This window comes from Salmo salar, chromosome ssa20, assembly GCF_905237065.1.
Source record: "Salmo salar chromosome ssa20, Ssal_v3.1, whole genome shotgun sequence".
NCBI classification, from domain to species: Eukaryota; Metazoa; Chordata; class Actinopteri; order Salmoniformes; family Salmonidae; genus Salmo; species Salmo salar.
In genome coordinates, this window is record NC_059461.1 from 43,705,445 (window position 1) to 43,733,076 (window position 27,632).

A 27,632-nucleotide genomic window follows, 5' to 3' on the forward strand; every position below is an offset into this window, starting at 1 on the left:
ATTTTAAGAAAAGTCTTGGGATCTCCCGCTCCTGTCACGACAGAACAAACAGAAAATACTGTCAGCATGAGACCTAAATAGCCCTGGATAAGCACTCACAATAATGTTAGTATTTACACAATACAGTTATATGGGCTACTAAGAAACTTACTTAATGGAAAAAGTAGCATTTCCCCTTCGACACGATCTTGTGGATGTCGTGGACATGGATGTGATTTTGAGTCATTGGGAAAAAAAATGTGCACATCTTTATGCCTCAGAACTGACAATGATGCGCCCAAACTAATTGAGGACTTACTTTATAAGATTGAACTCCCTATTATTTCCGAAGAACCGAGGTCTCCTTAATGCCCCTTACCAAGGAAGAGATGTTTGCAGTTGAGCATTTGAAATGGTAGGGCCTTTAGGACCAGATGGGTTTTGTAGTGAGTTCTATAAGGAGTTCCAAGGCCTGATCCTTAAGCCATTGCTTGATTATGTTTAACTACTCATTTTCAAATGACGACCTCCCTCAAACTCTGAGGGAAGGTAACATATCACATTCTCAAAAAGGGGAAATGCCCCGAGTTGTTCCTCCAACAGACCTTATTGCCCTTCTGAACGTGGATAGGCAATTGCTTTCTAAAATCCTAGCCACACGACTAGAGGACTTATTGCCACAGATCTGACAAAATGGTGCCGACAGATAGGTCTGCCATGATTCTAGTTCTTAAACTTTTTTATTTCTTACATTATTAGCCCAGAAAATGTTATTTTACATACAGCCGAGAATAACCTTTGGATATCAGAGCGGCGGTGATTCACCAGAATTACGACCAGGAATACGACTTTCCCGAATCGGATCCTTTGTTCGTACCCCACAGGGCAATTGAACTGAGGCTGACCCAAAGCACCGCTGGCGGAGGAGAGGTAGTCGACTTCTAGTCCGACTCAGGAGGCGAGCACACCGCCCACCGCTTCCAATTATATTACTCGATTTTGTTAAGTCTCTGGATAATAAAGTTGACGAGCTCAGGGCGAGGATTTCCTTCCAGGGAGACATCAGGGATTGTAACATACTCTGTTTCATGGACACATGGCTCTCTCAGTTCATCGTGAAGAGAGGAATAAATATCTCTATGGGAAGAAGGGCGGGGGTGTATGTTTTATGATTAACTACTCATGGTGTGATTGTGATAACATACAGGAACTGAAGTCCTTTTGTTCACCTGACCTAGAATACCCCACAATCAAATGCCGACCGTATTACCTCCCCAAGAGAATTTTCTTCGGTTATAGTCACAGCCGTGTATATTACCCCTCAAGCCGATACCACGACTCTCAAGGAACTTCACTAAACTTTATGCAAACTGGAAACCACATATCCTGAGGCCGCATTTATTGTAGCTGGGGATTTTAACAAAGCTAGTTTGAGAAAAACACCACTGAAGTTCTATCAAGACAATGACTGTAATACTTGCGCTGCGAAAACACTCGACTACTGCTATTCCAACTTCCGGGATGCATACAAGGCCCTCCCCCACCCTCCCTTCGGCAAATCTGATCACGACTCCATTTTACTCTATAGGCAGAAAATCAATCAGGAAGTACCTGTGCTAAGGTCAATTCAATGCTGGTCTGACCAATCGGAATCCACGCTTAAAGATTGTTTTGATCATGCGGACTGGGGTATGTTCCAGGTTGCCTCTGAGAATAATATTGACAAATACACTGATACAGTGAGTGAGTTTATCAGGAAGTGTATATGAGATGTTGTACCCACTGTGACTATTAAAACCGTGGATAGATGTCAGCATTTGCGTGAACCATCGCATTTAACCATGGCAAGGTGACTGGGAATATGGCCGAATACAAACAGTGTAGTTATTCCCTCCATAAGACAATCAACATGCAAAACGTCAGTATAAAGACATAGTGGAGTCACAATTCAACGGCTCAGACACAAGACGTATGTGGCAGGGACTACGGACTACAAAGGGAAAACCCAGCCACATTGCGGACACCAATGTCTTGCTTCCGGACCAGCTAAACACCTTCACCCGCTTTGAGGATAACGCAGTGCCACCGACGCGGCCCGCTATCAAGGACTGTGGACTCTCCTTCTCCGTGGCCGACGTAAGACATTTAAGCTTGTTAACCCTCGCAAGACTGCCAGCCCAGACGGAATCCCTAGCCACGTCCTCAGAGCTTGCGCAGACCAGTTGGCTGGAGTGTTTGAAAATGTCCGGAATCTCTTATCCCAGTCTGCTGTCCCCACATGCTTCAAAATATCCACCCTTGTTCCTGTACCCAAGAAAGCAAAGTTAACTTAACTAAATTAAAATTGCCTCGTAGCACTCATTTCTGTCATCATGAAGTGCTTTGAGAGACTAGTCAAGGATCATATCACCTCTACCTTACCTGACACTCTAGACCCATAGATGATAGATCCACAGGCAATGTCATCGCACTGAACACTGCCTTGTCCACATGGGATAAGAGGAATACCAATGTAAGAATGCTGTTCATTGACTATAGCTCAACATTCAACACCATAGTACCCTCAAATCTCATTTAGCTCGAGACCCTGGGTCTCAACCCCGCCCTGTGCAATTGGGTTCTGGACTAATTGACGGGCCATCCCCAGGTCGTGAAGGTAGGGGCCCCACAAGGATGGGTGCTCAGCCCCCTCCTGTACTCCCTGTTCACCCATGATTGCGTGGCCATGCACGCCTCCAACTCAATCATCAAGTCTGCAGACGACAAAAGTTGTTGGCCTGATTACCAACAATGACAAGACAGCCTACAGGGAGAACGTGTGGGCCCTGGGAGTGTGATGCCAGGAAAATAACCTCTCACCCAATGTCAACAAAACATAGGAGCCGATTGTGGACGTCAGGAAACAGCAGAGGGAGCACCCCCCCTATCCACATCGACGGGGTCGCAGTGAAGGTGTAAAGCTTCAAGTTCCTTGGCGTACACATCACGGACAAACTGAAATGGTCCACCCACACAGACAGTGTGGTGAAGAAGGCGCAACAGTGCCTTTTCAACCTCAGGAGGCTGAAGACATTTGGCTTGGCACCTAAAACCCTCACAAACTTTTACAGATGCACCATTGAGAGCACCCTTTCGGGCTGTATCCCCGCCTGGTACGGAAGCTGCACCACCGACAACCACAGGGCCCTCCAGAGGGTGGTGCGGATTGCCCAACGCATCACCGGGGGCAAACTACCTGGCCTACAGCACCCGATGTGACAGGAAGGCCAACAAGATCATCAAGGACAACAACCACCTGAGCCACTGCCTGTTCACCTCGCTATCATCCAGAAGGCGAGATCAGTACAGGTGCATCAAAACGGACCGAGAGACTGAAAAACAGCTTCCATCTCAAGGCCATCAGACTGCTAAATAGCCATCACTAGCACGTTAGAGGCTGCAGCCCTATATACATAGACTTGAAATCATTGGCCACTTTAATGTTTACATTTTGCATTACTAATCTGTTTCTACTGTATCTTAGTTTATGCCGCTCTGACACAACTCGCCCAAATATTTATAGATTCTTAATTCCATTCCTTTTGATTTGTGTGTATTCTTGTGAAATTGTTAGATATTACTTGTTAGATATTACTGCACTGTTGGAGCTGGAAACACAAGCATTTCGCTACACTCGCAATAACATCTGCTAAACATGTGTATGTGACAAATAGCATTTGATTTGATTTTTTAATTGTAAAAGGTGACAACAGGCTTCGTTAAGCGCCGTAACTGATGTAATAATGTCAGGCGTATCTTAATGTTATTTAAGACTACCAAGGAAGGCTGCTATCCTTACTAAGGTCAAATAGCTTCTCCACACACCGAGGTACCAGACAGGGCTATCCTTATTCCCCTCTCCTATTTGCGCTCAGTATGGAACCATTGGCCGAGGCCATCAGAGTAACGCCTTATATACAGGGTCTGCTCATTGGTGACGTTCGTCAAAAAATAAGCTTGTATGCTGATGTTTTGATATTAATCTCGAGCCCCGAGACTTCAATTACATCTCTTGTTAATATTATTGAATTATTCAGTGTATTTTCAAGCTACAAGATTAATTTAACTAAATCAGAGTCTATGCCACTTGGTAGTCTTAGCTCTGTACCTACTACCGCTCCCTCATTTCCTTTTAAATGATCTCCTTCAGGTTTTATGAATCTGGGTATATTCGTAACTCCCAAATTCCAGCAAAAGTATAAAGCTAATTTTGTTCCCTTATTTGACACAATAAGACAGGATCTGGAACTCTTCTCTGATTTCATGGTTGGGTAGAATATCTCTATTGAAAATGAATATTTTACAAAGACTACTCTACCCAATCCAAATGATCAAAGTCTTACTTTCCAATAAGGTAATAACAGATTTAAATGGCTGGTTAAGTTCCTTGTATGTGTAAACACAAGCCAATACTTAAGATGGCAATATTGCACTTGCTAGGTTCTCAGTGTGGTTGGATCTGCCCAATATTAGGTTTTATCAGTAGTGTGCCCACTTAAGTTATATTTCTGACTGGATCACAAATGACTCCTCTATTTGATTAGATATTGAGACTTTTTGATATTCTTTATTTTTTTCCCCCAGAAGCTTCAAATCTGTGTAAGATTACTGCATTAATCCCATTCTACTTAATACACTCAAAGCATGGAGGAGGCCTGTTCAAAGTGTTTTGGGAAGGTCCAAACTAACCTCTGCTCTTACCTCAATTCTTAACAACCCAGATTTGTACCAGGATTGCTGGATGCTGTCTTTAACGTTTGGCTTAATAAGGGCATCGGCAGACTAAATTATTTATTCACTGATAGGATTTTATTGTTATTTGAGCAGATGGTTGAGAAATATCAACTCCATAAGTAGGACTTTTTCCACTTTCTACAAGTTAGACATTTTGAAGAGCACCACCTTAATTGGCAACCCTGATGTCTGTCATTTGAAATAATTATTTTATGATGCTTTAAGGTCCATTTCTACTGTTGACACACAGGGGGTCAAGCAGGTGTGGGAGAAATAATTGTCTGTTACTGTTGATGAGATGTGGGAGGACATTTGGAGATGTGCAAAAACAATATCTATCTGTTATGGTACTAGAGCAATCCAATTAAGAATAATACACAGATTGCATATATCCCAGAATCGCAGACATGCTTTTAGCCCCCCCTCGTCCTCTCCTCAGTGTCTTAAATGTATAAGTTATACAGGCACTCTTAACACATTTATGGTCATGTTCCAAATTACAAAGGTACTGATCTAATTGTCTTCAAGAAATGGAAAAATAATCAAATTAACGGACATATACACACACAACTGTGCTACATCAATGTTGTCATCAATAGCCAGGGAAAAATGCCTAAAGCCTGATTGAGCCCCTCCAGAACAATCCTATGCACATCATCCACCAGTGCATGGATGTGGCGGCCTGCTGTTGATGCAGACAGGGGCACCTGTTTGACAGTCTCAATTATGCTATCCATAGACTTGTCCGTAGCCAATTCCACCAAAGCTGTCACCATGCACTTTTTAAACACCTCCACGTCTGTGAAGGGCATGTTGTGTTTGGTTAGAACCCAGGACGCTTTTAATGGAGGCACTGCATGGAGGATTCTGCTTCCATGTGTTAACTCTTACATTTTTCTACATCATGCCTCTCTCTGGAGTGGGAAGACCACTGAAAGTACCATGCTTAGATTCATAATGATTTATGAGATTGAATTCTTTGCAAACAACATTTTCGTTGCAAATAACCCACAGGCTTGGCATTGGAAAGGTGGTAAGATGAATGCATATCTCTCTGTCCATTCATCCCTTAAACGTCAATTTAAAAAAAAAAATCTCCACCTTTTGATACTTGAGATGAAAATTTCCTCTTGCTAGAGCTTCTCAGGGATCGGCGTCCCGTCAATGGGACCGTTGTAAATCATGCAGCGCCTGATCGCAGATTTTAGAGAAACAACAAATTTCGGTACATTTAAGTGTCTTATATCGGCTGAAAGATTAAGTTATTGTTAATATAACTTGTGACGGCCCTGAATTTTTCTGAACAGTCTGTGCTTCTCCTTCCAATAGGGCGCTTTCCCTTTAATTCCCAATTAAATAGTGCTTCTCCTTCAAATATAGGGCGCTTCCCCTTTAATTCCCAATTAAATAGCCAGCATCACCTGCGCAAAAGTGGGGTTGTGATGAAGACGTGAATGAGGATGTGGTCAACCCTCAGTTTTGAAGCTTCTCTCTTCCGTTTGTTTTGTTGCATTTAAAAGTGTGCTTTGTAGCCTAATAGCAAGTTTACCCAGGATCGGATCCACTCTTTGCGTCCGTGGACTACACCTCTTCGTGGCCTTTCTCCGCTGGAGATCTGTCGGCGGATTGGCTTGTCTGACTGACCGACTGACTACAACCTTTTTGTAAACGGTATTTCATTTGTTTTGGTGTGATGTATACAGTGATGATTTATGTAGCTTAGTTGTGAGGACGTATTAAGATTTGATACACTTTATAGTTGTGTGGTAAAATATTTGTTATTTTGATTGTATGATTGATACTGGATTTACGCTACACTTGTATGAACGGACAAACATGGCATGACTAAGGTCACATGAGTTCCCTGAACTTCTTTACTGGGCTGGACTCTTTTTAGGCCCGAGGTACAGGACATTTCTGGAGGAACCAGAGCTCATTATTTGTGTGTGATCATTTATGTTGCTAATACAACCCATGCAAAAGAATACAGTAATTTTTTGAACTTCTTTCCAATGTTTTAAGGGTTTATGAAAAGTGTATTTCCATCCTGACTTTTACATGAGTCCTTTGTATTGGTGTAGACTTGACGGACCAGATGGGACTCATTCCCTCCCAAACCAAAAGGAGAAACCAATATTTTCTCTGGTAGGCACAACCTACCTGGCACCCCAATAAACAATAACCTCAAGTCAAAACCGTTACAAACTTCACTGTCCAATTTACAGTAGCTATTACTGCGAAACAATGCCATGCTATTGTTTGAGGAGAGCTCTGATTTATCATCCAAAGGGTCCCAGAGATAACATGAAGTGTTGTTTTGTTGGATAAAATCATTTTTCATATCCTAAAAAGGTCCATGTAGCATGCACGATAGATTTTGTATTTCCGCTCGTTCAATTTGCAAAGAAAGGAATCTGAAAATCTAACCCTAAACATTGTTTCAACCAGTCAAATCACATTCGTATATATTCCTCAGAGATCCTAGAACGTAACCAGACTTCACTATATCATTAGTGGTGTAGTATATCCAATAGAACACCATTTTAGGTCAGAGAGCAACACCTTCATGGCACGCCGATGACGCGGGCGGTCTTCACTTGAACGACTCTAAATTTGTCAAATAAGCATCAATCGGGGTCAAACAAAGCTAGCTAGATAGCTAGCAAGATAGATAGCTAGCAAGATAGATAGCTAGCTAGATAGATAGCTAGCTAGCTAGATAGCCAATGAGCTGGGCTTTACGGGAGTATCCGGAAACCCTGTATCTGACGTAAAATGTAGCTACTAACCTTGTGCGACAGCATGCCTTTTCCTTTTGGACAAAAATAAGAATATTCACAGTTATGAAGTTATGAAAACTGGTAGTTTTGCAAATGTTGAACTTATAATATGGCTACTAATACTGAAAAGTCCAAGTATACAGATTTGACGATATTCTTGCAGAAAATGTTAGTTCATTTAGTGTGAATGCAATTGTCTCGATTTGCCCTAATGTACCTGGGTGACTTCACACTAAATGTCATGTAGTTCGCTCATACTTCACGTTATCTGTCTGAAACTTTGCACATACACTGCTGCCATCTTTTGGACACCATCGGAATTACAACCAGAGTGATAGCTAGAACTGGGACCTTTCTGTTGCATTTCAAAGATGGTGGTAAAAAAAAAACGTTTGGGTTTTTACTTTGTATTTTCTTCTACCAGATCTGTTATTCTTCTACATTCCTTTCACATTTCCACAAACCTCTGTGTTTCAAATGGTAACAAGAATATGCATATCCTTGCTTCATGGCCTGAGCTACAGGCAGTTAGATTTGGGTATGTCATGGTTTGTCAATGGTGGGTTTATTTGAACAGTGAGAGACAGAATAACAACAAAAATATCCATAAAAAAACGCATGTCAAAAATATTATAAATTGATTTGCATTTTAATGAGGGAAATAAGTATTTGACCCCCTCTCAATCAGAAAGATTTCTGGCTCCCAGGTGTCTTTTTATACAGGTAACGAGCTGAGATTAGGAGCACACTCTTAAAGGGAGTGCTCCTAATCTCAGTTTGTTACCTGTATAAAAGACACCTGTCCACAGAAGCAATCAATCAATCAGATTGCAAACTCTCCACCATGGCCAAGACCAAAGAGCTCTCCAAGGATGTCAGGGACAAGATTGTAGACCTACACAAGGCTGGAATGGGCGACAAGACCATCGCCAAGCAGCTTGGTGAGAAGGTGACAACATTTGGTGCGATTATTCGCAAATGGAAGAAACACAAAAGAACTGTCAATATCCCTCGGCCTGGGGCTCCATGCAAGATCTCACCTCGTGGAGTTGCAATGATCGTGAGGAATCAGCCCAGAATTACACGGGAGGATCTTGTCAATGATCTCAAGGCAGCTGGGACCATAGTCACCAAGAAAACAATTGGTAACACACTATGCCTTGAAGGACAAAAATCTTGCAGCGCCCGCAAGGTCCCTCTGCTCAAGAATACATCTACATGCCCGTATGAAGTTTGCCAATGAACATCTGAATAATTCAAAGGACAACTGGGTGAAAGTGTTGTGGTCAGATGAGACCAAAATGGAGCTCTTTGGCATCAACTCAACTCGCCATGTTTGGAGGAGGAGGAATGCTACCCATGACCCCAAGAACACCATGCCCACAGTCAAACATGGAGGTGGAAACATTATGCTTTTGGGGGGGGGGTTTCTGCTAAGGGGACAGGACAACTTCACCGCATCAAAGGGACGATGGATGGGGCCATGTACCGTCAAATCTTGGGTGAGAACCTCCTTCCCTCAGCCAAGGCATTGAAAATGGGTCATGGATGGGTATTCCAGCATGACAATGACCCAAAACACACGGCGAAGGCAACAAAGGAGTGGCTCAAGAAGAAGCACATTAAGGTCCTGGAGTGGCCGAGCCAGTCTCCAGACCTTAATCCCATAGGTTCGAGTTTCCAAACGTCAGCCTCGAAACCTTAATGACTTCGAGAAGATCTGAAAAGAGGAGTGGGACAAAATCCCTCCTGAGATGTGTGCAAACCTGGTGGCCAACTACAAGAAACGTCTGACCTCTGTGATTGCCAACAAGGGTTTTGCCACCAAGTACTAAGTCATGTTTTGCAGAGGGGTCAGATACTTATTTCCCTCATTAAAATGCAAATCAATTTATAATATTTTTGACATGCGTTTTTCTGGATTCTTTTGTTGTTATTCTGTCTCTCACTGTTCAAATAAACCTACCATTAAAATTCTAGACTGATCATTTCTTTGTAAGTGGGCAAACGTACAAAATCAGCAGGGGATCAAATACTTTTTCCCCCCCACTGTATGGTGATTAACACACAGTGGAGTAAATTCTGATGGACATATCTATTTACAAATTTGACATAACACTTGTACACTTAACCGTAGAAAGACGGCCTATGCATGCATACAACACACCTGTGTAAAGATGTGTGATGCCTAAAACAGATGGTCAGCATCCCAAAGGCACCCTATTCCCTATAAAAGTAGTGCAATAAATATGGAATAGTGTATCATTTGGAACGTCAACATGTTCATTCATAAACCAATATTAATGCGATCTGTTTTGGGCATAGAGAAACGTCACAACATGTCTGTAACATCAACCTGTTTGGTAGGAAGTATTCCCAGACAATAGCAATAGAATGTCAAGAACATCATTGAACATTGTAACTTTGTTTAATAATAATCAACATTTTCCTGCCAGTACACTTAAGAAAACATCCACCATCACAACTATTTGAATGGACATACATTTACTAAGCTTTACTCAAAAACATCTCTTACATCTTCTCTCCGCCCTCTGTTTTTCTTTCTTTCATCCGGATTTCAGTCGAAACCAGTTGTCGACCCTGCCCAGCCCGGTGTGCAGTCTGCCGTTGAAAGTCCTGATCGCCTGTAACAACAAGCTGGTCTCCCTTCCCGAAGAGCTGGGCCAACTACTACAGCTCACAGAACTGGTCAGTACAGACAGATGCACACAGTAGGGCTTAATTGGCCGTGGGTTTTAGTGTCAAAACCACCATGTTGATTTGCCGTTCCCCCCCCCTTATTGGTAGTCTTTGTGTTGTGGTTTGATTACAGTTTAACCAGTCCATCCTTTTCCTCTCCTTCTCTCTCCAGGACGTGAGTTGTAATGAGATCCAGACACTCCCTCCTCAGGTTGGTCGACTGGACTCGCTGCGAGACCTTAACATCCGCCGCAACCACCTGGCCCACTTACCCCCAGGTCAACACACACACACTCAACCACCTGGCCCGACGCAGTGTCTGCACTGCTCAACACACACACACACACACACACACACACACACACACACACACACACACACACACACACACACACAGCAGTGGCGCTCAGTGCCGTTTATTTGTATTTTTTTATGAGCATGGCCTTATTTCTATTACAGCATGTTGGATGACTCCCATTCATATTCCATTCACCCAGTACAACGTAGGTGCACACAGCCCGAGAGAAAATTTGAGGTGACAGTGACATTGAATACCGCTTTCCACACTTTTGCCTGCATCTAGCTGATATAGGGTGTAATCATTAGTCCAACAGTTGCAAACGAGTTTCTATTTGACAAATTCAGATATGTTTATCCCCATTTTGTTCTGTTTGCTTCTGTTTAAGAAACATTTTTCAACAGAATCGGCGGAATGAATAGAGTTCACTCTCATAACAGCCACGTTGTATTCTTCTTCCCTTTGCTTCTTCCCTTCGCACGTTGTATTCTTCTTCCCTTCGCTTCAATGCACAACAAATCAGCTGTATGTGACCAGGCCAGGAAAAAAAACGTTCTCAGCCAAACCTCTACAAACAGCCTACATTGTTGTCACCATATTAGCAAAAGCAACGTCATAGTCAGCATAGGTAATATAACTAATGTGTTAGTAAACCACCAGCTGGCCTCGGTGGCAATAAATGAGTAAAACCAAAAGCTTACCTTGACTTGGAAGAGTTCCAGTGTTGCGTTGGATAGTCATAGCCAACTAGCTAACATAGCATCCCTCTGTTTGAGCAGGGTGTTTCAGTAGGCTGAACTAGTTAGCTGCTTTTTTTTCTCACTTTCAATCTCTTTCTCTCTTGCTTCTTCTTAATTTTGGAAGAAATTAATTCGTTCCAAACTGTAAAACGATTTCCTTTCTCTCTCTTTTGAGTCAATTACTCACCACATTTTGGTGGGGTGGGACGGCAGGTAGCCTAGTGGTTAGAGCATTGGACTAGTAACCGGAAGGTTGCAAGATCGAATCCCTGAGCTGACAAGCTAAAAATCTGTTGTTCTGCCCCTGAACAAGGCAGTTAACCCACTGTTCCTAGGCCGTCATTGAAAATAACAATTTGTTCTCAACTGACTTGCCTAGTTAAATAAAGGTAAAATAAATATAATTGTATACACTGCAGTGCTAGCTAGCTGTAGCTTATGCTTCAGTACTAGATTAATTCTCTGATCCTTTGTTTGGGTGGACAACGTTGGTTCATGCTGCAAGAGCTCTGATAAGCTTGAGGACGTCCTCCGGAAGTTATCATAATTACTGTGTAAGTCTGGAAGGGGGTGAGAACCATGCGCCTCCTAGGTTTTGTATTGAAGTCAATGTACCCAGAGGAGGATGGGAGCTAGCTGTCTTCCGTCAACACCATGGTGCTACCCTAATGCGTGCTGTTGAGGCTACTGTTGACCTTCTTTGCAAAATAGTGTTTTTTTAATCAGTTATTTGATGACGTGATTATATTTAGTATAGTTTTATCTAAAAAGGAAAACTTTTGAAATGCTATACAATTTATTTTGTATTAAATTCACTGAGGAGGATGGTCTTCCACTGACACACACACACAGACACACACACACAACCACCTGGACCACACACAAAAGTATATTTTGAAATAAAAAAATACCATAATTTCTTGATTAGATAAATCTGGCATGTTAGAGCTTGACAACACACATTTGGGGGGGGGGGGGTTAAATAAGAAAGATCAGGATTTAGTTGACCGATATTTAACCCCCCTTTTTTGGGCACTAAACTACATCCATTAACACTGAGTATAGGAAACATTTAGAGCCCCTGCTCTTTTTATGACAAAAATAACTGGTGAAATCTGATCCCTTATTGATGTAACTTGTTAAATCCACTTCATTCAGTGTAGATGAAGGGGAAGAGACAGGTTTAAGAAGGATTTTTAAGCCTTGAGACAATTGAGACATGGATTGTGTATGTGTGCCATTCAGAGGATGAATGGGCAAGACAAAATATTTAAGTGCCTTTGAACTGGGTATGGTAGAAGGTTCCAGGTGCACTGGTTTGAGAGTCAAGAACTGCAGCGCTGCTGTTTTTTAAAATGCTCAACAGTCTCCCGTGTGTATCAATAATGGTTCACCACCCAAAGGACATCCAGCTAACTTGACAACTGTGGGAAGCATTGGAGACATGGACTCTAGGGGATTAAAGTTAACCTGTGTGTCCTATGTCCATACAGAGCTGTCTGAGTTGCCCCTGGTGCGTCTGGACTTCTCTTGTAACAAGGTGACATCCATCCCTGTGTGTTACCGCAACCTGCGCCACCTACAGAGCATCGTGCTGGACAACAACCCACTACAGAACCCACCTGCACAGGTAACACACGCACACAGTCTGACTATATAAACACACCTTTGCTCCTAGTCAGTGACTAGGAAACACTCTCAGCTTGACTATACAGTTGACCTGCACCACACGTGTTAATATAACCTAGTGAAACTGTTCCTTCTATTGTCTATCATGTGTTTCGTTCCCTGTCATTCCCAGATTTGTATAAAGGGGATGATCCATATATTTAAGTATCTGAACAATGAGGCCAGCAAGACTACACCTGAGCTCCCAGACTACGACAGGAGACCCCTCCCCTTCGGATCCTGGTGAGACACACTTGCACACACACGCTTCCACTGCCAATAATATGGCAGAAGCCAGTCTTGGAAGCAGCTGTGTGCAGAGGAACAGCTGGAGAGAGGCAGAAAGAGGGGGTACTCTTTCCTGTACATCTCCCTGCTCCTGTCTTTTTCTGTCAGTATCTCTACTTTTATCTCTCCCTCACAATTGTGATATTTTCTGCTCTACAATCTCTCATGCTTTCTCAGAGCCTTCTGTAAATGTTAAGGTACTTTACTAGAAACTGTTTGGGGAGGAGACATAGAAATTGAGATCAATGGGAAGTGAGGGAGTGTTAAAAAGAAAAGGGAGAAAGGTGAGTTTACGAGGGAGCACAGCTGAAAGAGGGAGTTTATCCATTGAGTTGAGAATGGGGGGTACCATAACAACAACCTTGCAAACACTCAGGATACAAAATTAATCATGCTCACTGGATCTCAGGGGTGTATTTCCTAGAAACCAAGCAGGTCAAAACAGGGAGGGACCAACCTGAATTTGTCCAATAAGAAAACTCTACATGTCCTTGCAAATAATTTTCCATTTCAAAAAGTTTTGCGACAGGTAGGTGTTGTGGACATTCTTACACAGGGACACTCATAGTCAAACTTAAATGAATCATTGTTTATTATCAGTGCGCTGGAGAGGTTCCAACAAACTTGATGCACCATAGTGAAAGTCTGAGTAGCACTAATCGGGATATCCCATTTAGTTTCATAGAGTTTCATAGAGTTGGTTCTGGCATTTTTGGCACCTTCTCCTATCTTAATTTAAAGAACATGTTCTGGGCGTTCTGCCAAATAGTTTAAAGGAGGAGGTCATGACAGCCCCTCATATCTTTACCAGGCACAGGCAGGAACCAAGGAATGTTTATGACACCAAAGACAAGATGCGCAAAGTAACATTTCCTTTACATAAGCCAGCCACGCAACTCAAGTTTATTTATCCAGACCTGCATAGTCACTCTAGTATAGTTTTACACACACGCACCTTTTCCCTTCAGTCACATAATAAACTCAGCAAAAAAACAAACCTCCCTTTTTCAGGACCCTGTATTTCAAAGATAATTCGTAAAAATACAAATAATTTCATAGATCTTCTTTGTAAAGGGTTTAAACACTGTTTCCCATGCTTTTTCAATGAACCATAGACGATTAATGAACATGCACCTGTGGAATGGTCGTTAAGACACTAACAGCTTAGACGGTAGGCAATTAAGGTCACAGTTATTAAAACTTAGGACACTAAAGAGGCCTTTCTACTGACTCTGAAAAACACCAAAAGAAAGATGCCCAGGGTCCCTGCTCATCTGCGTGAACGTGCCTTAGGCATTCTTCAAGGAGGCATGAGGACTGCAGATGTGGCCAGGGCAATAAATTGCAATGTCCGTACCGTGAGACGCCGAAGACGGCGCTACAGGGAGACAGGACGGACAGCTGATCGTCCTCGCAGTGGCAGACAAAGTGTAACAACGCCTGCACAGGATCGGTACATCCGAACATCACACCTGCTGGACAGGTACAGGATGGCAACAACTGCCCGAGTTACACCAGGAACGCACAATCCCTCCATCAGTGCTCACACTGTCCGCAATAGGCTGAGAGAGGCTGGACTGAGGGCTTGTTGGCCTTAGTCTCATAGCAAAGGGTCTGAATACTTATAAATAAATAATTTATTTTTTGCATTGTCATTATGGGGTGTTGTGTGTAGATTGCTGAGGAATGTATTTTTTTAATCCATTTTAGAATGAGGCTGTAAATGAACAAAATGTGGACAAAGTCAATTGGCCTGAAAAGTTTCCAAATGCACTGTAGATACTGTCGCTGTCCCCATACTCTGACAGACAGACATATCCACTTCTCAGTGACACACACCGTACCTGGGTCAAGTGACTTCCTTGATTTTGCACTTGTACTGCAACTCAATAAATTGCTTTGTTTCAAATGATTGTGTTTTGTTTCCTGTTGACATGTTGTGTATATAGGTATGTATAGTGTAATGTTGTTTATTGATGTGTTCATGTAGGGCTCATCTGCAAAAGAAACCGTGCTCTCTGCATGACTCCCTGCTTAAGTAAAATAAAAGTAAAGTGCAGCTCAAGTGTTTGAAAGCATTTGACGTTGTGTTTTGACCCACATCCTGTTCTCAAGGTGATCTTGAAGTTGATCTTATCTTCTGTACTCTTAGTGTGGAGGAGCTGTACCCTGGCCGGCCATACGGTGCACTGGACTCTGGCTTCAACAGCGTGGACAGTGGAGACAAGAGATGGTCAGGCAACGAGGTGAGAATGCGCACACACACACACACACACACACACACGGTCAGGCAACTAGGTAAGACGCACACACACAAGATGGTCAGGCAACTAGGTAAGACGCACACACACAAGATGGTCAGGCAACTAGGTAAGACGCGCACACACACAAGATGGTCAGGCAACTAGGTAAGACGCACACACACAAGATGGTCAGGCAACTAGGTAAGACGCACACACACAAGATGGTCAGGCAACTAGGTAAGACGCGCACACACACAAGATGGTCAGGCAACTAGGTAAGACGCACACACACAAGATGGTCAGGCAACTAGGTAGGGCACACACACACCAGATGGTCAGGCAACTAGGTAAGAAACACACACACACACACACACACACAGAAGATGGTCAGGCAACTAGGTAAGGCACACACACACACACACACACACACACAATGGTCAGGCAACTAGGTAAGGCACACACACACACAAAATTGTCAGGCAACTAGGTAAGAAACACACACACACATACACAAGATGGTCAGGCAACTAGGTAAGGCACAGACACACACACACAATGGTCAGGCAACTAGGTAAGACACACACACACAGGATGGTCAGGCAACTAGGTAAGACACACACACAAGATGGTCAGGCAACTAGGTAAGACACACACACACAAGATGGTCAGGCAACTAGGTAAGACACACACACACAAGATGGTCAGGCAACTAGGTAAGACACACACACACAAGATGGTCAGGCAACTAGGTAAGACACACACACACAAGATGGTCAGGCAACTAGGTAAGACACACACACACAAGATGGTCAGGCAACTAGGTAAGACACACACACATACACACACAAGATGGTCAGGCAACTAGGTAAGACACACACACATACACACACAAGATGGTCAGGCAACTAGGTAAGAAACACACACACACACACACAAGATGGTCAGGCAACTAGGTAAGACACACACACACACACACACACACACACGGTCAGGCAACTAGGTAAGACGCACACACACAAGATGGTCAGGCAACTAGGTAAGACGCGCACACACAAGATGGTCAGGCAACTAGGTAAGACGCGCACACACACAAGATGGTCAGGCAACTAGGTAAGACGCACACACACAAGATGGTCAGGCAACTAGGTAAGACGCACACACACAAGATGGTCAGGCAACTAGGTAAGGCACACACACACCAGATGGTCAGGTAACTAGGTAGGGCACACACACACCAGATGGTCAGGTAACTAGGTAGGGCACACACACACACGATGGTCAGGCAACTAGGTAAGACACACACACACACACACACAAGATGGTCAGGCAACTAGGTAAGGCACACACACACACAAGATGGTCAGGCAACTAGGTAAGGCACACACACACACACACACACACACACACACACACACACACACACAAGATGGTCAGGCAACTAGGTAAGGCACACACACACACCAGATGGTCAGGCAACTAGGTAAGAAACACACACACACACACACAAGATGGTCAGGCAACTAGGTAAGGCACACACACACCAGATGGTCAGGCAACTAGGTAAGAAAACACACACACACACACACACACACACACACACACACACACACACACACACACACACACACACACACAGAAGTTGGTCAGGCAACTAGGTAAGGCACACACACACACACGATGGTCAGGCAACTAGGTAAAGCACACACACACACACACACACAAGATGGTCAGGCCACTAGGTAAGGCACACACACACCAGATGGTCAGGCAGCTAGGTAAGAAACACACACACACACACACACACACACACACACACACACACACACACACACACAGAAGATGGTCAGGCAACTAGGTAAGGCACACACACACACACACACACACACAATGGTCAGGCAACTAGGTAAGGCACACACACACAAAATTGTCAGGCAACTAGGTAAGAAACACACACACACACACACAAGATGGTCAGGCAACTAGGTAAGGCACAGACACACACACACAATGGTCAGGCAACTAGGTAAGACACACACACACAAGATGGTCAGGCAACTACGTAAGACACACACACACAAGATGGTCAGGCAACTAGGTAAGACACACACACACAAGATGGTCAGGCAACTAGGTAAGACACACACACACAAGATGGTCAGGCAACTAGGTAAGACACAGACACACACACACAATGGTCAGGCAACTAGGTAAGACACACACACACAAGATGGTCAGGCAACTACGTAAGACACACACACACAAGATGGTCAGGCAACTAGGTAAGACACACACACACAAGATGGTCAGGCAACTAGGTAAGACACACACACACAAGATGGTCAGGCAACTAGGTAAGACACACACACACACACAAGATGGTCAGACAACTAGGTAAGACACAGACACACACACACACACAATGGTCAGGCAACTAGGTAAGGCACACACACACAAAAAATGGTCAGGCAACTAGGTAACACACACACATACACACACAAGATGGTCAGGCAGCTAGGTAAGACACACACACACACACAAGATGGTCAGGCAGCTAGGTAAGACACACACACACACACAAGATGGTCAGGCAACTAGGTAAGAAACACACACACACACACAGAAGATGGTCAGGCAACTAGGTAAGACACACACACACAGAAGATGGTCAGGCAACTAGGTAAGGCGCACACACACATGGTCAGGCAACTAGGTAAGGCGCACACACACATGGTCAGGCAACTAGGTAAGACACACACACACACACACACACACACAAGATGGTCAGTCAACTACCTAAGACACAGACACACATACAAGATGGTCAGGCAACTAGGTAAGGCAGGCACACACACACACGGTTAGGCACTTGGGTAAGATTAGAAGTAACTCTGGGTCCTCCTAGTAATTTTTGGGTTGTGTAACTTGGTAAAAAAAATAGAATTTCTTATACTAACTAGGGGTTAAATAAAGAGTACTATAGTAAGTGCCAATGAAGTGAATCTTGTTGTGTGCATCAGAGAGGGACAATTAAATGCACGTCTCAGTCTAGAAATGTTTTAACAATTTGCGCTTTTATGAATCTTTCTATGGGTAACAGGGTTGACGTGTTATGCTCGACCTGCTCAGTTTTCCACCACAAAACACCAGAAAATGGCCAAAAAGAGTAGAACCAGCTCACCTGCTTTTACTCTGTGATTTAACTATTAGATGTTCAATGTTTATAAAATCTATGGTTTCACCATATTAAAACGAGAGTTCAGTTCACATAACGGGGTTGACCTTAAATTGGAACTGTCAGCATTTTAGCCTCATGAAATGTTATTAAAATCTGTTCAATTTTTTTTATTTATTTTATTTCACCTTTATTTAACCAGGTAGGCAAGTTGAGAACAAGTTCTCATTTACAATTGCGACCTGGCCAAGATAAAGCAAAGCAGTTCGACAACATACAAAAACACAGAGTTACACATGGAGTAAAACAACATACAATCAATGATGCAGTAGAAAAAAAAAAAAATAAGATTATATACAATGTGAGCAAATGATGTGAGATAAGGGAGGTAAAGGCAAAAAAATGCCATGGTGGCAAAGTAAATAAAGTATAGCAAGAAAAACACTGGAATGGTAGATTTGTAGTTTGAAGAAAGTTCAGAGATAAAATATAAATAATATGGTGCAAAGGAGCAAAATAAATAAAATAAATAAATACAGTAGGGGAAGAGGTAGTAGTTTGGGCTAAATTATAGATGGGCTATGTACAGGTGCAGTGATCTGTGAGCTGCTCTGACAACTGGTGCTTAAAGCTAGTGAGGGAGATAAGTGTTTCCAGTTTCAGAGATTTTTGTAGTTCGTTCCAGTCATTGGCAGCAGAGAACTGGAAGGAGAGACGACCAAAGGAGGAGTTGGCTTTAGGGGTGACCAGAGAGATATACCTGCTGGAGCGCGTGCTACAGGTGGGTGCTGCTATGGTGACCAGTGAGCGGAGATAAGGGGGGACTTTACCTAGCAGGGTCTTGTAGATGACCTGGAGCCAATGTGTTTGGCGACGATTATGAAGCGAAGGCCAGCCAACGAGAGCGTACAGGTCGCAGTGGTGGGTAGTATATGGGGCTTTGGTGACAAAACGGATGGCACTGTGATAGACTGCATCCAGCTTGTTGAGTAGGGTATTGGAAGCTATTTTGTAAATGACATCGCCGAAGTCGAGGATTGGTAGGATGGTCAGTTTTACGAGGGTATGTTTGGCAGCATGAGTGAAGGATGCTTTGTTGCGAAATAGGAAGCTGATTCTAGATTTAATTTTGGATTGGAGATGTTTAATGTGAGTCTGGAAGGAGAGTTTACAGTCTAACCAGACACCTAGGTATTTGTAGTTGTCCACAAATTCTAAGTTAGAACCGTCCAGAGAAGTGATGCTGGACAGGCGGGCAGGTGCAGGCAGCGATCGGTTGAAGAGCATGCATTTAGTTTTACTTGTGTTTAGGAGCAGTTGGAGACCACGGAAGGAGAGTTGAATGGCATTGAAGCTCGTCTGGAGGGTTGTTAACACAGTGTCCAAAGAAGGGCCAGAAGTGTACAGAATGGTGTCGTCTGCGTAGAGGTGGATCAGAGATTCACCAGCAGCAAGAGCGACATCATTTATGTATACAGAGAAAAGAGTTGGCCCAAGAATTGAACCCTGTGGTACCCCCATAGAGACTGCCAGAGGTCCAGACAGTAGGCCCTCCGATTTGACACCCCCAATTACACCCCCATGTAGAATAAAAAAAAGAGTATTCTTTTTTTGGGACATGCAAGTGCTTAGATATGGTAATTTTAAAGTTTTCATAAATTCTTAGAATGTTTGGGAATTACATATACCAAGGCATTTGTGAAAATTCTATAGCAATATAGAGTGGGAAAGCGGCCATGGGTTTAGACAATTAATAGACACTGGTAAATAAGGACCGGAGTCAACGCAGACTGGTGCGCCATAGCCAGTCAGAGCTGCAGTAGGCCTTTATGCAAACAAGCCATTTGCCACAGGCCTGGGATCATTCACTTTGAACTAGACTGTGTGTTTACAAGCAGTTGCAACAGAGCAACTTTAGATCATTAGAACGCATTCGCCAAAAGCCACAAAATACACCTGAATGGACTTATGCAAATACCAGGGGAGTCATCTTACATTTGACAACTTTACAGTCCTTTTGAACAAACAACCATGAAAAAGTAGGCTCGCTCTCTCTGTCAATTATGTATGTCAACAATAACATCAACAACTAATGCTAGCCAGATCAAGATGAGCTAAAATCTAACAAAGGAACATTAGATAAACCCTCTCAAACTGTTTCAGCTAGTTGGCCGTCAAAATGTCACTGAGCTGCTGCTTTCAAGGAGCGGGACTCTAACCCAGAAGCTTATAAGAAATACCGCTATGCCCTCCGACGAACCATCAAACAGGCAAAGCATCAATACAGGACAAAGATCGAATTATACTACACCGGCTCCGACGCTCGTCGGATGTGGAAGGGCTTGAAAACTATTAGCGATGCACAGCCGAGAGTTGCCCAGTGAGATGAGTCGACTAGACGAGCTAAATAAGTTCTATGCTCGCTTCAAGGCAAGTAACAGTGAAACATGCATGAGATCATTAGCTGTTCCGTACGACTGTGTGATCACGTTCTACGTAGCTGATGTAAGACCTTGACAGGTCAACATTCACAAGGCTGCTGGGCCAGACGGATTACCAGGACGTGTACTCTGAGCATGCGCTGACCAACTGGCAAGTGTCTTCACTGACATTTTCAACCTCTCCCTGTCCGAGTCTGTAATACCAACATGTTTCAAGCAGACCACCATAGTCCCTGTGCCCGAGAACACGAAGGTAACCTGCTTAAATGACTACTAACTCGTAGCACTCACGTCTGTAGCCGTGAAATGCTTTGAAAGGCTGGTCATGGCTCATATCAACACCATTATCCCAGAAACCCTAGACCCACTCCAATTTCCATACCGCCCCAACAGATCCACAGATGATTCAATCTCTATTGCACTCCACACTGCCCTTTCCCACCAGGACAAAATGAACACCTATGTAAGAATGCTATTCATTGACTACAGCTCAGCGTTCAACACCATAGTGCCCTCAAAGCTCATCACTAAGCTAAGGACCCTGGGACTAAACACATCCCTCTGCAACTGGATCCAAGACTTCCTGATGGGCCGCCCCCCGGTGGTAAGGGTAGGTAACAACACATCTGCCACGCTGATCCTCAACAGGTGGGGCCCCTCGGGTGTGTGCTCAGGCCCCTCCTGTAATCCCTGTTAACCCATGACTGCATGGCCAGGCACGACTCCAACACCATCATTAAGTTTGCTGATGACACAACAGTGGTAGGCCTGATCACTGACAACGGTGAGACAGCCTATAAGGAGGGGTCAGAGACCTGGCCGTGTGGTGCCAGGACAACAACCTCTCCCTCAACGTGATCAAGAGAAAGGAGATGATTGTGGACTACAGGAAAAGGAGGACTGAGCACGTCCCCATTCTCATCGACGGGGCTGTAGTGGAGCAGCTTCAAGTTCCTCGGCATTCACATCACCAACAAACTAACATGGTCCAAGCACACCAAGACAGTCGTTTAGAGGGCACGACAAAACCTATTCCCCCTCAAGAGACTGAAAATATTTGCCATGGGTCCTCAGATCTTCAAAAGGTTTACAGCTGCACCATCGAGCATCCTGACGGGTTGCATCACTGCCTGGTATGGCAGCTGCTCGGCCTCCAACCGCAAGGCACTACAGAGGGTGGTGCGTACGCCCCAGTACATCACTGGGGCCAAGCTTCCTGCCATCCAGGACCTCTATACCAGGCGGTGTCAGAGGAAGGCCCAAAAAATCCAAAGACTCCAGCACACCCTAGTCATAGACTGTTCTCTCTGCTACCGCACGGCAAGAGGTACCGTTGGCCAAGTCTAGGTCCAAAAGGCTTCTCAACAGCTTCTACCCCCAAGCCATAAGACTCCTGAACAGCTAATAAAATGGCTACCCAGACTATTTGCGTTGCACCCCCCCCACGCTGCTGCAACTCTCTGTTATTATCTATGCATAGCCACTTTAATAACTCTACCTACATGTACATAACTACCTCAATTACCTCTCCACAGGTGCCCCCACGCATTGACTCTGTACCGGTACCCCCTGTATTTAGCCCCGCTATTGTTATTTACTGCTGCTCTTTAATTATTTGTTTTTCTTATCTTACTTTTTTGGGGGGGGGTTTATTTTATTAAAACCGCATTGCTGGTTAAGGGCTTGTAAGTAAGCATTTCACTGTAAGGTCTACACCTGTTGTATTCGGCCCATGTGACAAATACAATTTGATCTGATTTGAAAATAAGGAACAGAAACAAATGTAACTAATCACATGAAATAAATAATAATCTTCAGAAATGACTGTCAAAGTAAGGACATCTACAATGATGGTGTTTATCTTTACTGCTGGCATTAAGTAAAGCCTGTGTGTATGTTTGCTGACTCAACATTATCATGTACCACTACAACACTTAACAAAGAGGTAGAGTCAGTTTTAGAATGGGTGGCAACTAATAAACTAGTACTAAACATGTAAACTAAAAGCATTATATTTGGGACAAAACATTCACTTAACCCGAAACCTCAACTAAATCTGGCAATGAATAATATGGAAATTGAGCAAGTTGAGTAAACAACTGCTTGGTGTAACCCTGGATTGCAAACTGTCATGGTCAAAACATATTGATGCAAGGGTAGCTAAGATGGGGAGAAAGTCTGTCCGTAATAAAGCGCTGCTCTTCTTTCTTGACATTGCTATCAATAAAATAGGTCCTACAGGCCCTAATTTTGTCCCCTGGACCAGTCATATGGTCAAGTGCTACAAAGAGGGACATAGGCAAATTACAGTTGGCCCAGAACAGAGCAACATGTCTGACCCTTAAATGTACACCGAAAATGAACGTCAATGATTTGCATGTCAGGCTCTCCTGGCTCAAAGTAGAGAAGATATTGACTGCATCACTACATGTCTTTGTTAGAGGTATTGACATGTTGAACACACCCAGCTGTCTATTCAAACGACTATCACATAGCTCAGACACCCATGCATACTAGACATGCCACAAGGGGTCCCCTTCACAGTCCCCAAGTCTGAAACAGACTCCAGGAAACATACAGTACTACACAGAGTCATGACAACATGGAACTCTTTTCCATATCACGTTTTACATGTAATTACACCGCTGAAGGTTCTTCGTGTGTCCCAAATGACAGACCGACTGAGTTCCAAACGGTCAAAACCATTACATTTTAAGACAGGGGTGTCTCCAAAGCTGTGTTGTCGCTAATTGTCAAAGATGCATTATGTTGCATTACAAGCACAAAACATTTAACAAAGATGAATATTATGAAAACTGGTTATATACATGATCCAAAATTCCATAATCATCACAGCCCTACACCACACACGTGCACACGTCAGTTATCATAAATGGAAACATAGAACCTTTGATTGCTCTTTTGTTTGCAAGGTAGTGTAATATTTCACAGTTATGTTGAAGCTTATCTCTCCATTCATGTGTTTATTCCTCTCCCATCCATTTTCTCTTTCATTCCTTGTGTACCTACAGCCCACGGATGAGTTGTCGGACCTGCCGCTGCGTGTGGCAGAGATCACCAAAGAACAGAGACAGCGGAGGGAGAGGGAGGAGCACAGGACGTCTGGCTCCCATTCTGTGACCAACGGCACATGTGAGAATCAAGGCATGTCTGTCTGTGTGTGAACTGTACTGTAGTGTATTTCCAGTATTATTCTATGGTTTTCTAGCTTGGGAACCAGTCTGTTGGTTTAGCATTTCACTCCCTGCCACTCCTTGTCATGCCAGACTGTTTGGCATATGACACGGAGTACAAGGAGTGAAATGGTAGCACAATGGGCCTGGATTTCAGGCTGATTATATTACACATCTGTACACTGAACCAAAATATAAATGCAACATGCCATGTTTCACGAGCAAAAATAAAAGATCCCAGAAATGTTCCATGTGCACAAAAAGCTTATTTCACTCCAATTTTGTGCACAAATTTGTTTACATCCCTTTTCGTGAGCATTTCTCCTTTGCAAAGATAATCCTTCCACCTGACAGATGTGGCATATCAAGCAGCTGATTAAACATCACTACACAGGTGCACCTTATGCTGGGGACATTAAAAGGCCACTCTAAAATGTGCAAGATTGCCACAGATGTCAAGTTTTGAGGGAGCGTGCAATTCGCATGCTGACTGCAGAAATGTCCTCCAGAGCTGTTGCCAGATAATTGAATGTTCATTTCTCTACCATAAGCCGCCTCCAACGTCGTTTTAGAGAAATTGGCAGTACATCCAACCGGCCTCACAACCGCAGTCCCCGTGTAACCATGCCAGCCCACGACCTCCACGTCCGGCATCTTCACCTGAGACCAGCCACCCGGACAGCTGATGAAACTGGGTTTGCAGAAGCTAAGAATTTCTGCACAAACTGTCAGAAACCATCTCAGGAAAGCTCATCTACGTGCTCGTCATCCTCACCATGGTCTTGAAATGACTGCAGTTCGGAATCGTAACTGACTTCAGTGGGGAAATCACCTTTGATGGCCACTGGCATGCTGGAGAAGTGTGCTCTTCACAGATGAATCCAGGTTTCAACTGTACCGGGAAGACTGAGTATGGCGTCGTGTGGGCGAGCGGTTTGCTGATGTCAATGTTGTGAACAGAGTGCCCCATGGTGGCGGTGGGGTTATGGTATGGGTAGGGAAAAGAGGTCAATGAACACAATTGTATTTTATCTTAGGTAATTTTAATGCACAAAGATAACGTGACGAGTTCCTGAGACCCATTGTCATGCCATTCATCCGCCCAGATCACCTTATGTTTCAGCATGATAATGCACGGCCCCGTGTCGTAAGGATCTCGACACAATTCCTGGAGCATATTTCTATCCTCTGGGTCGACGTGTACCACAGCGTGTTCCATATTCAGCAACTTTGCACATCATTGAAGAGGAGTGGGACAGCATTCCACAGGCCACAATCAACAGCTTGATCAACTCTATGCAAAGCAGATGTCGCGCTGCATGAGGCAAATGGTGGTCACACCAGATACTGACTGGTTTTCTGATCCACGTCCCTACCTTTTTCTTTTGAAGGTATTTGTGACCAACAGATGCATATCTGTATTCCCAGTCGTGAAATCCATAGATTAGGGCCTATTGATTTTTTTCAACTGACCAATTTCCTTTATGAACTGTAAATCTTTGAAGTTGTTCCATTCATATTTTTGTTCAGTGTATATTCTACATCTTTGGTCATCTTTACTTTGAACTGGTGGTAATATGTCCTTCTGTTTTATCTGTCTGTAGTAGAGGGAGAGCTGGAGCAGATAGACTTTATAGACAGTTGTACAGGAGAGGAGGAAGAGCAGGGTAGGAGAGGAGAAGTAGCAGAAACCATCAGCCTCAGCTCCCAGTTCATGGCATACATTGAGCGCCGCATCACTGGAGAGGTGAGTGTGTGTGTGTGATATAAAATAGAATATATATATCTTTCATCCAATGGGACTTACATTTTTGCTCCATACTCCGCCAACTGGACCAACTGTGTGTGTGTGTGTGCTTGTGCGTGAGACTGGCCAGTGTGTACAGGACTGTATTTAGAAGGCTGCGGGCCTGTTCATCACGCCAGAACAGTATGCCATGTTTAATTCAACAGAAACGGCCTCCTGAGTGGCGCACCAGTCAAATGCACTGCATCGTAGTGTTGTGGCGTCACTACAGCCTGAGGTTCGATGACTGGGAGTCCTATAGGGCGGCGCACAATTGGCCCAGTGTCGTCCGGGTTAGGGGAGGGTTTGGTGGGTGGGCTTTACTTGGCCCATCGCGCTCTAGCATCTCCTTGTGGCGGACCAGGTGCTTGCAAGCTGACTTCGGTCGTCAGTTGAACAGTGTTTCCTCCGACAGATTGATGCAGCTGGCTTATGGTTTAAGCGAGCGGGTGTTAAGAAGCGAGGCTTGGCGGGTCATGTTTCGGAGGACTCATGACTGGACCTTCTCCTTTCCCGAGCCCGTTGGAGTTGTAGCAATGAGACAACATCACAATTATACATCATGAAATTGGTTAGAAAAAATTATGAAACTACTGTTCTGAATGACCAGTTGAACCTGATTATGGTGACCAGGAAGCGATAGTGTAATGTGTGCTGCATGAGTTTTGCAATTTGTATTGATCAGGCCACACTCCCCAAACAGGAGCAAACGTACCTCCAAAAGGCTGTTGAAGAATGGTGCGCACCGTTTTAGGGAAACGTGTCATTCAGGGCAAAACTTCACACAACATAGTAAACATTGAACCGAACTGAACGCACTCCGTGTGTTTGTGGTGTGTGGGGTAAGAGCGAGATCGTGGCTGGTGTATTGATGACTGTCTCTTTGTAGAGCTCTCCAGTCAAGTCCAACTCCTCCAGAGACTCAAGGACAGACGACCCGAGGCGACACAATTCTCTGCAGAACAGGTAGGAAGACGTGTGTGTGTGTGTGTGTGTGTGCACACCCTACCTTTCTTGTAAATTGACCTATAGCAGTGTTGTATGTGATGTATAACACTCTCACAAAAACACATGATCCCATCTCTATGGCAGATTCTCCTGTGTTACTGTCGTGTCTCTGTTTGGTTTTTAACAAAACAAATTGACTTACCAAATGACTGTGCGCAACAGACCATAAAATCTCCAGTCTAAATAAAGATCCCTAATCTGTATTTAGTTAGATCCCACATCTAACCCCCTCCCTTCTTCCATCTGTCTCCCACCCACCCCCTCCCTCAGGACTGTCCATGATCCAACCTCTTCTGCCTCTCATAATCAGGTAATTCGAGTATGTCTAAATGCTGTGTACAGCTTTCAATACTGATTATTACTGCGTAATTACTACCATGTATTTAAACTTGATGTATTGAGTCTAAATGTTGATACCGCCTCTTTTCAACTCCGCTCTTCTCTTCCTCGTTCCGCCTCCTCTCCCTCCGTTTCCCCCCTATCTTCCTTCCTTCATCTTTCTCCTCTCTCTTGGTTTCTCTCCTCTCGCTTTGTTTCCTTCCCCTTCCTCTCTCTCCCCCCT

At 43.9% G+C, this 27,632-nt stretch overlaps 1 protein-coding gene across 11 annotated transcripts in view; it reads left to right on the plus strand.

Moving 5' to 3' along the window:
* lrch3 (leucine-rich repeats and calponin homology (CH) domain containing 3) overlaps positions 1-27,632 on the plus strand; it is a 94,628-nt gene that overhangs the window by 32,498 nt on the left and 34,498 nt on the right. For 10 of the 11 annotated variants that reach the window (XR_001322928.2, XM_014161925.2, XM_014161926.2 and 7 more), the window contains 9 exons: positions 10,115-10,241; positions 10,405-10,510; positions 12,764-12,900; positions 13,072-13,181; positions 15,379-15,472; positions 24,115-24,247; positions 25,881-26,023; positions 26,952-27,028; positions 27,341-27,380. Coding sequence is in view for 10 of the 11 variants with exons in the window: in XM_014161925.2 (XP_014017400.1) it covers positions 10,115-10,241; positions 10,405-10,510; positions 12,764-12,900; positions 13,072-13,181; positions 15,379-15,472; positions 24,115-24,247; positions 25,881-26,023; positions 26,952-27,028; positions 27,341-27,380 (967 nt within the window). In the remaining variant the exon portion in view is untranslated. The remainder of the gene's footprint in view (positions 1-10,114; positions 10,242-10,404; positions 10,511-12,763; positions 12,901-13,071; positions 13,182-15,378; positions 15,473-24,114; positions 24,248-25,880; positions 26,024-26,951; positions 27,029-27,340; positions 27,381-27,632) is intronic. The other variant, XM_014161927.2, reaches the window with a different exon arrangement.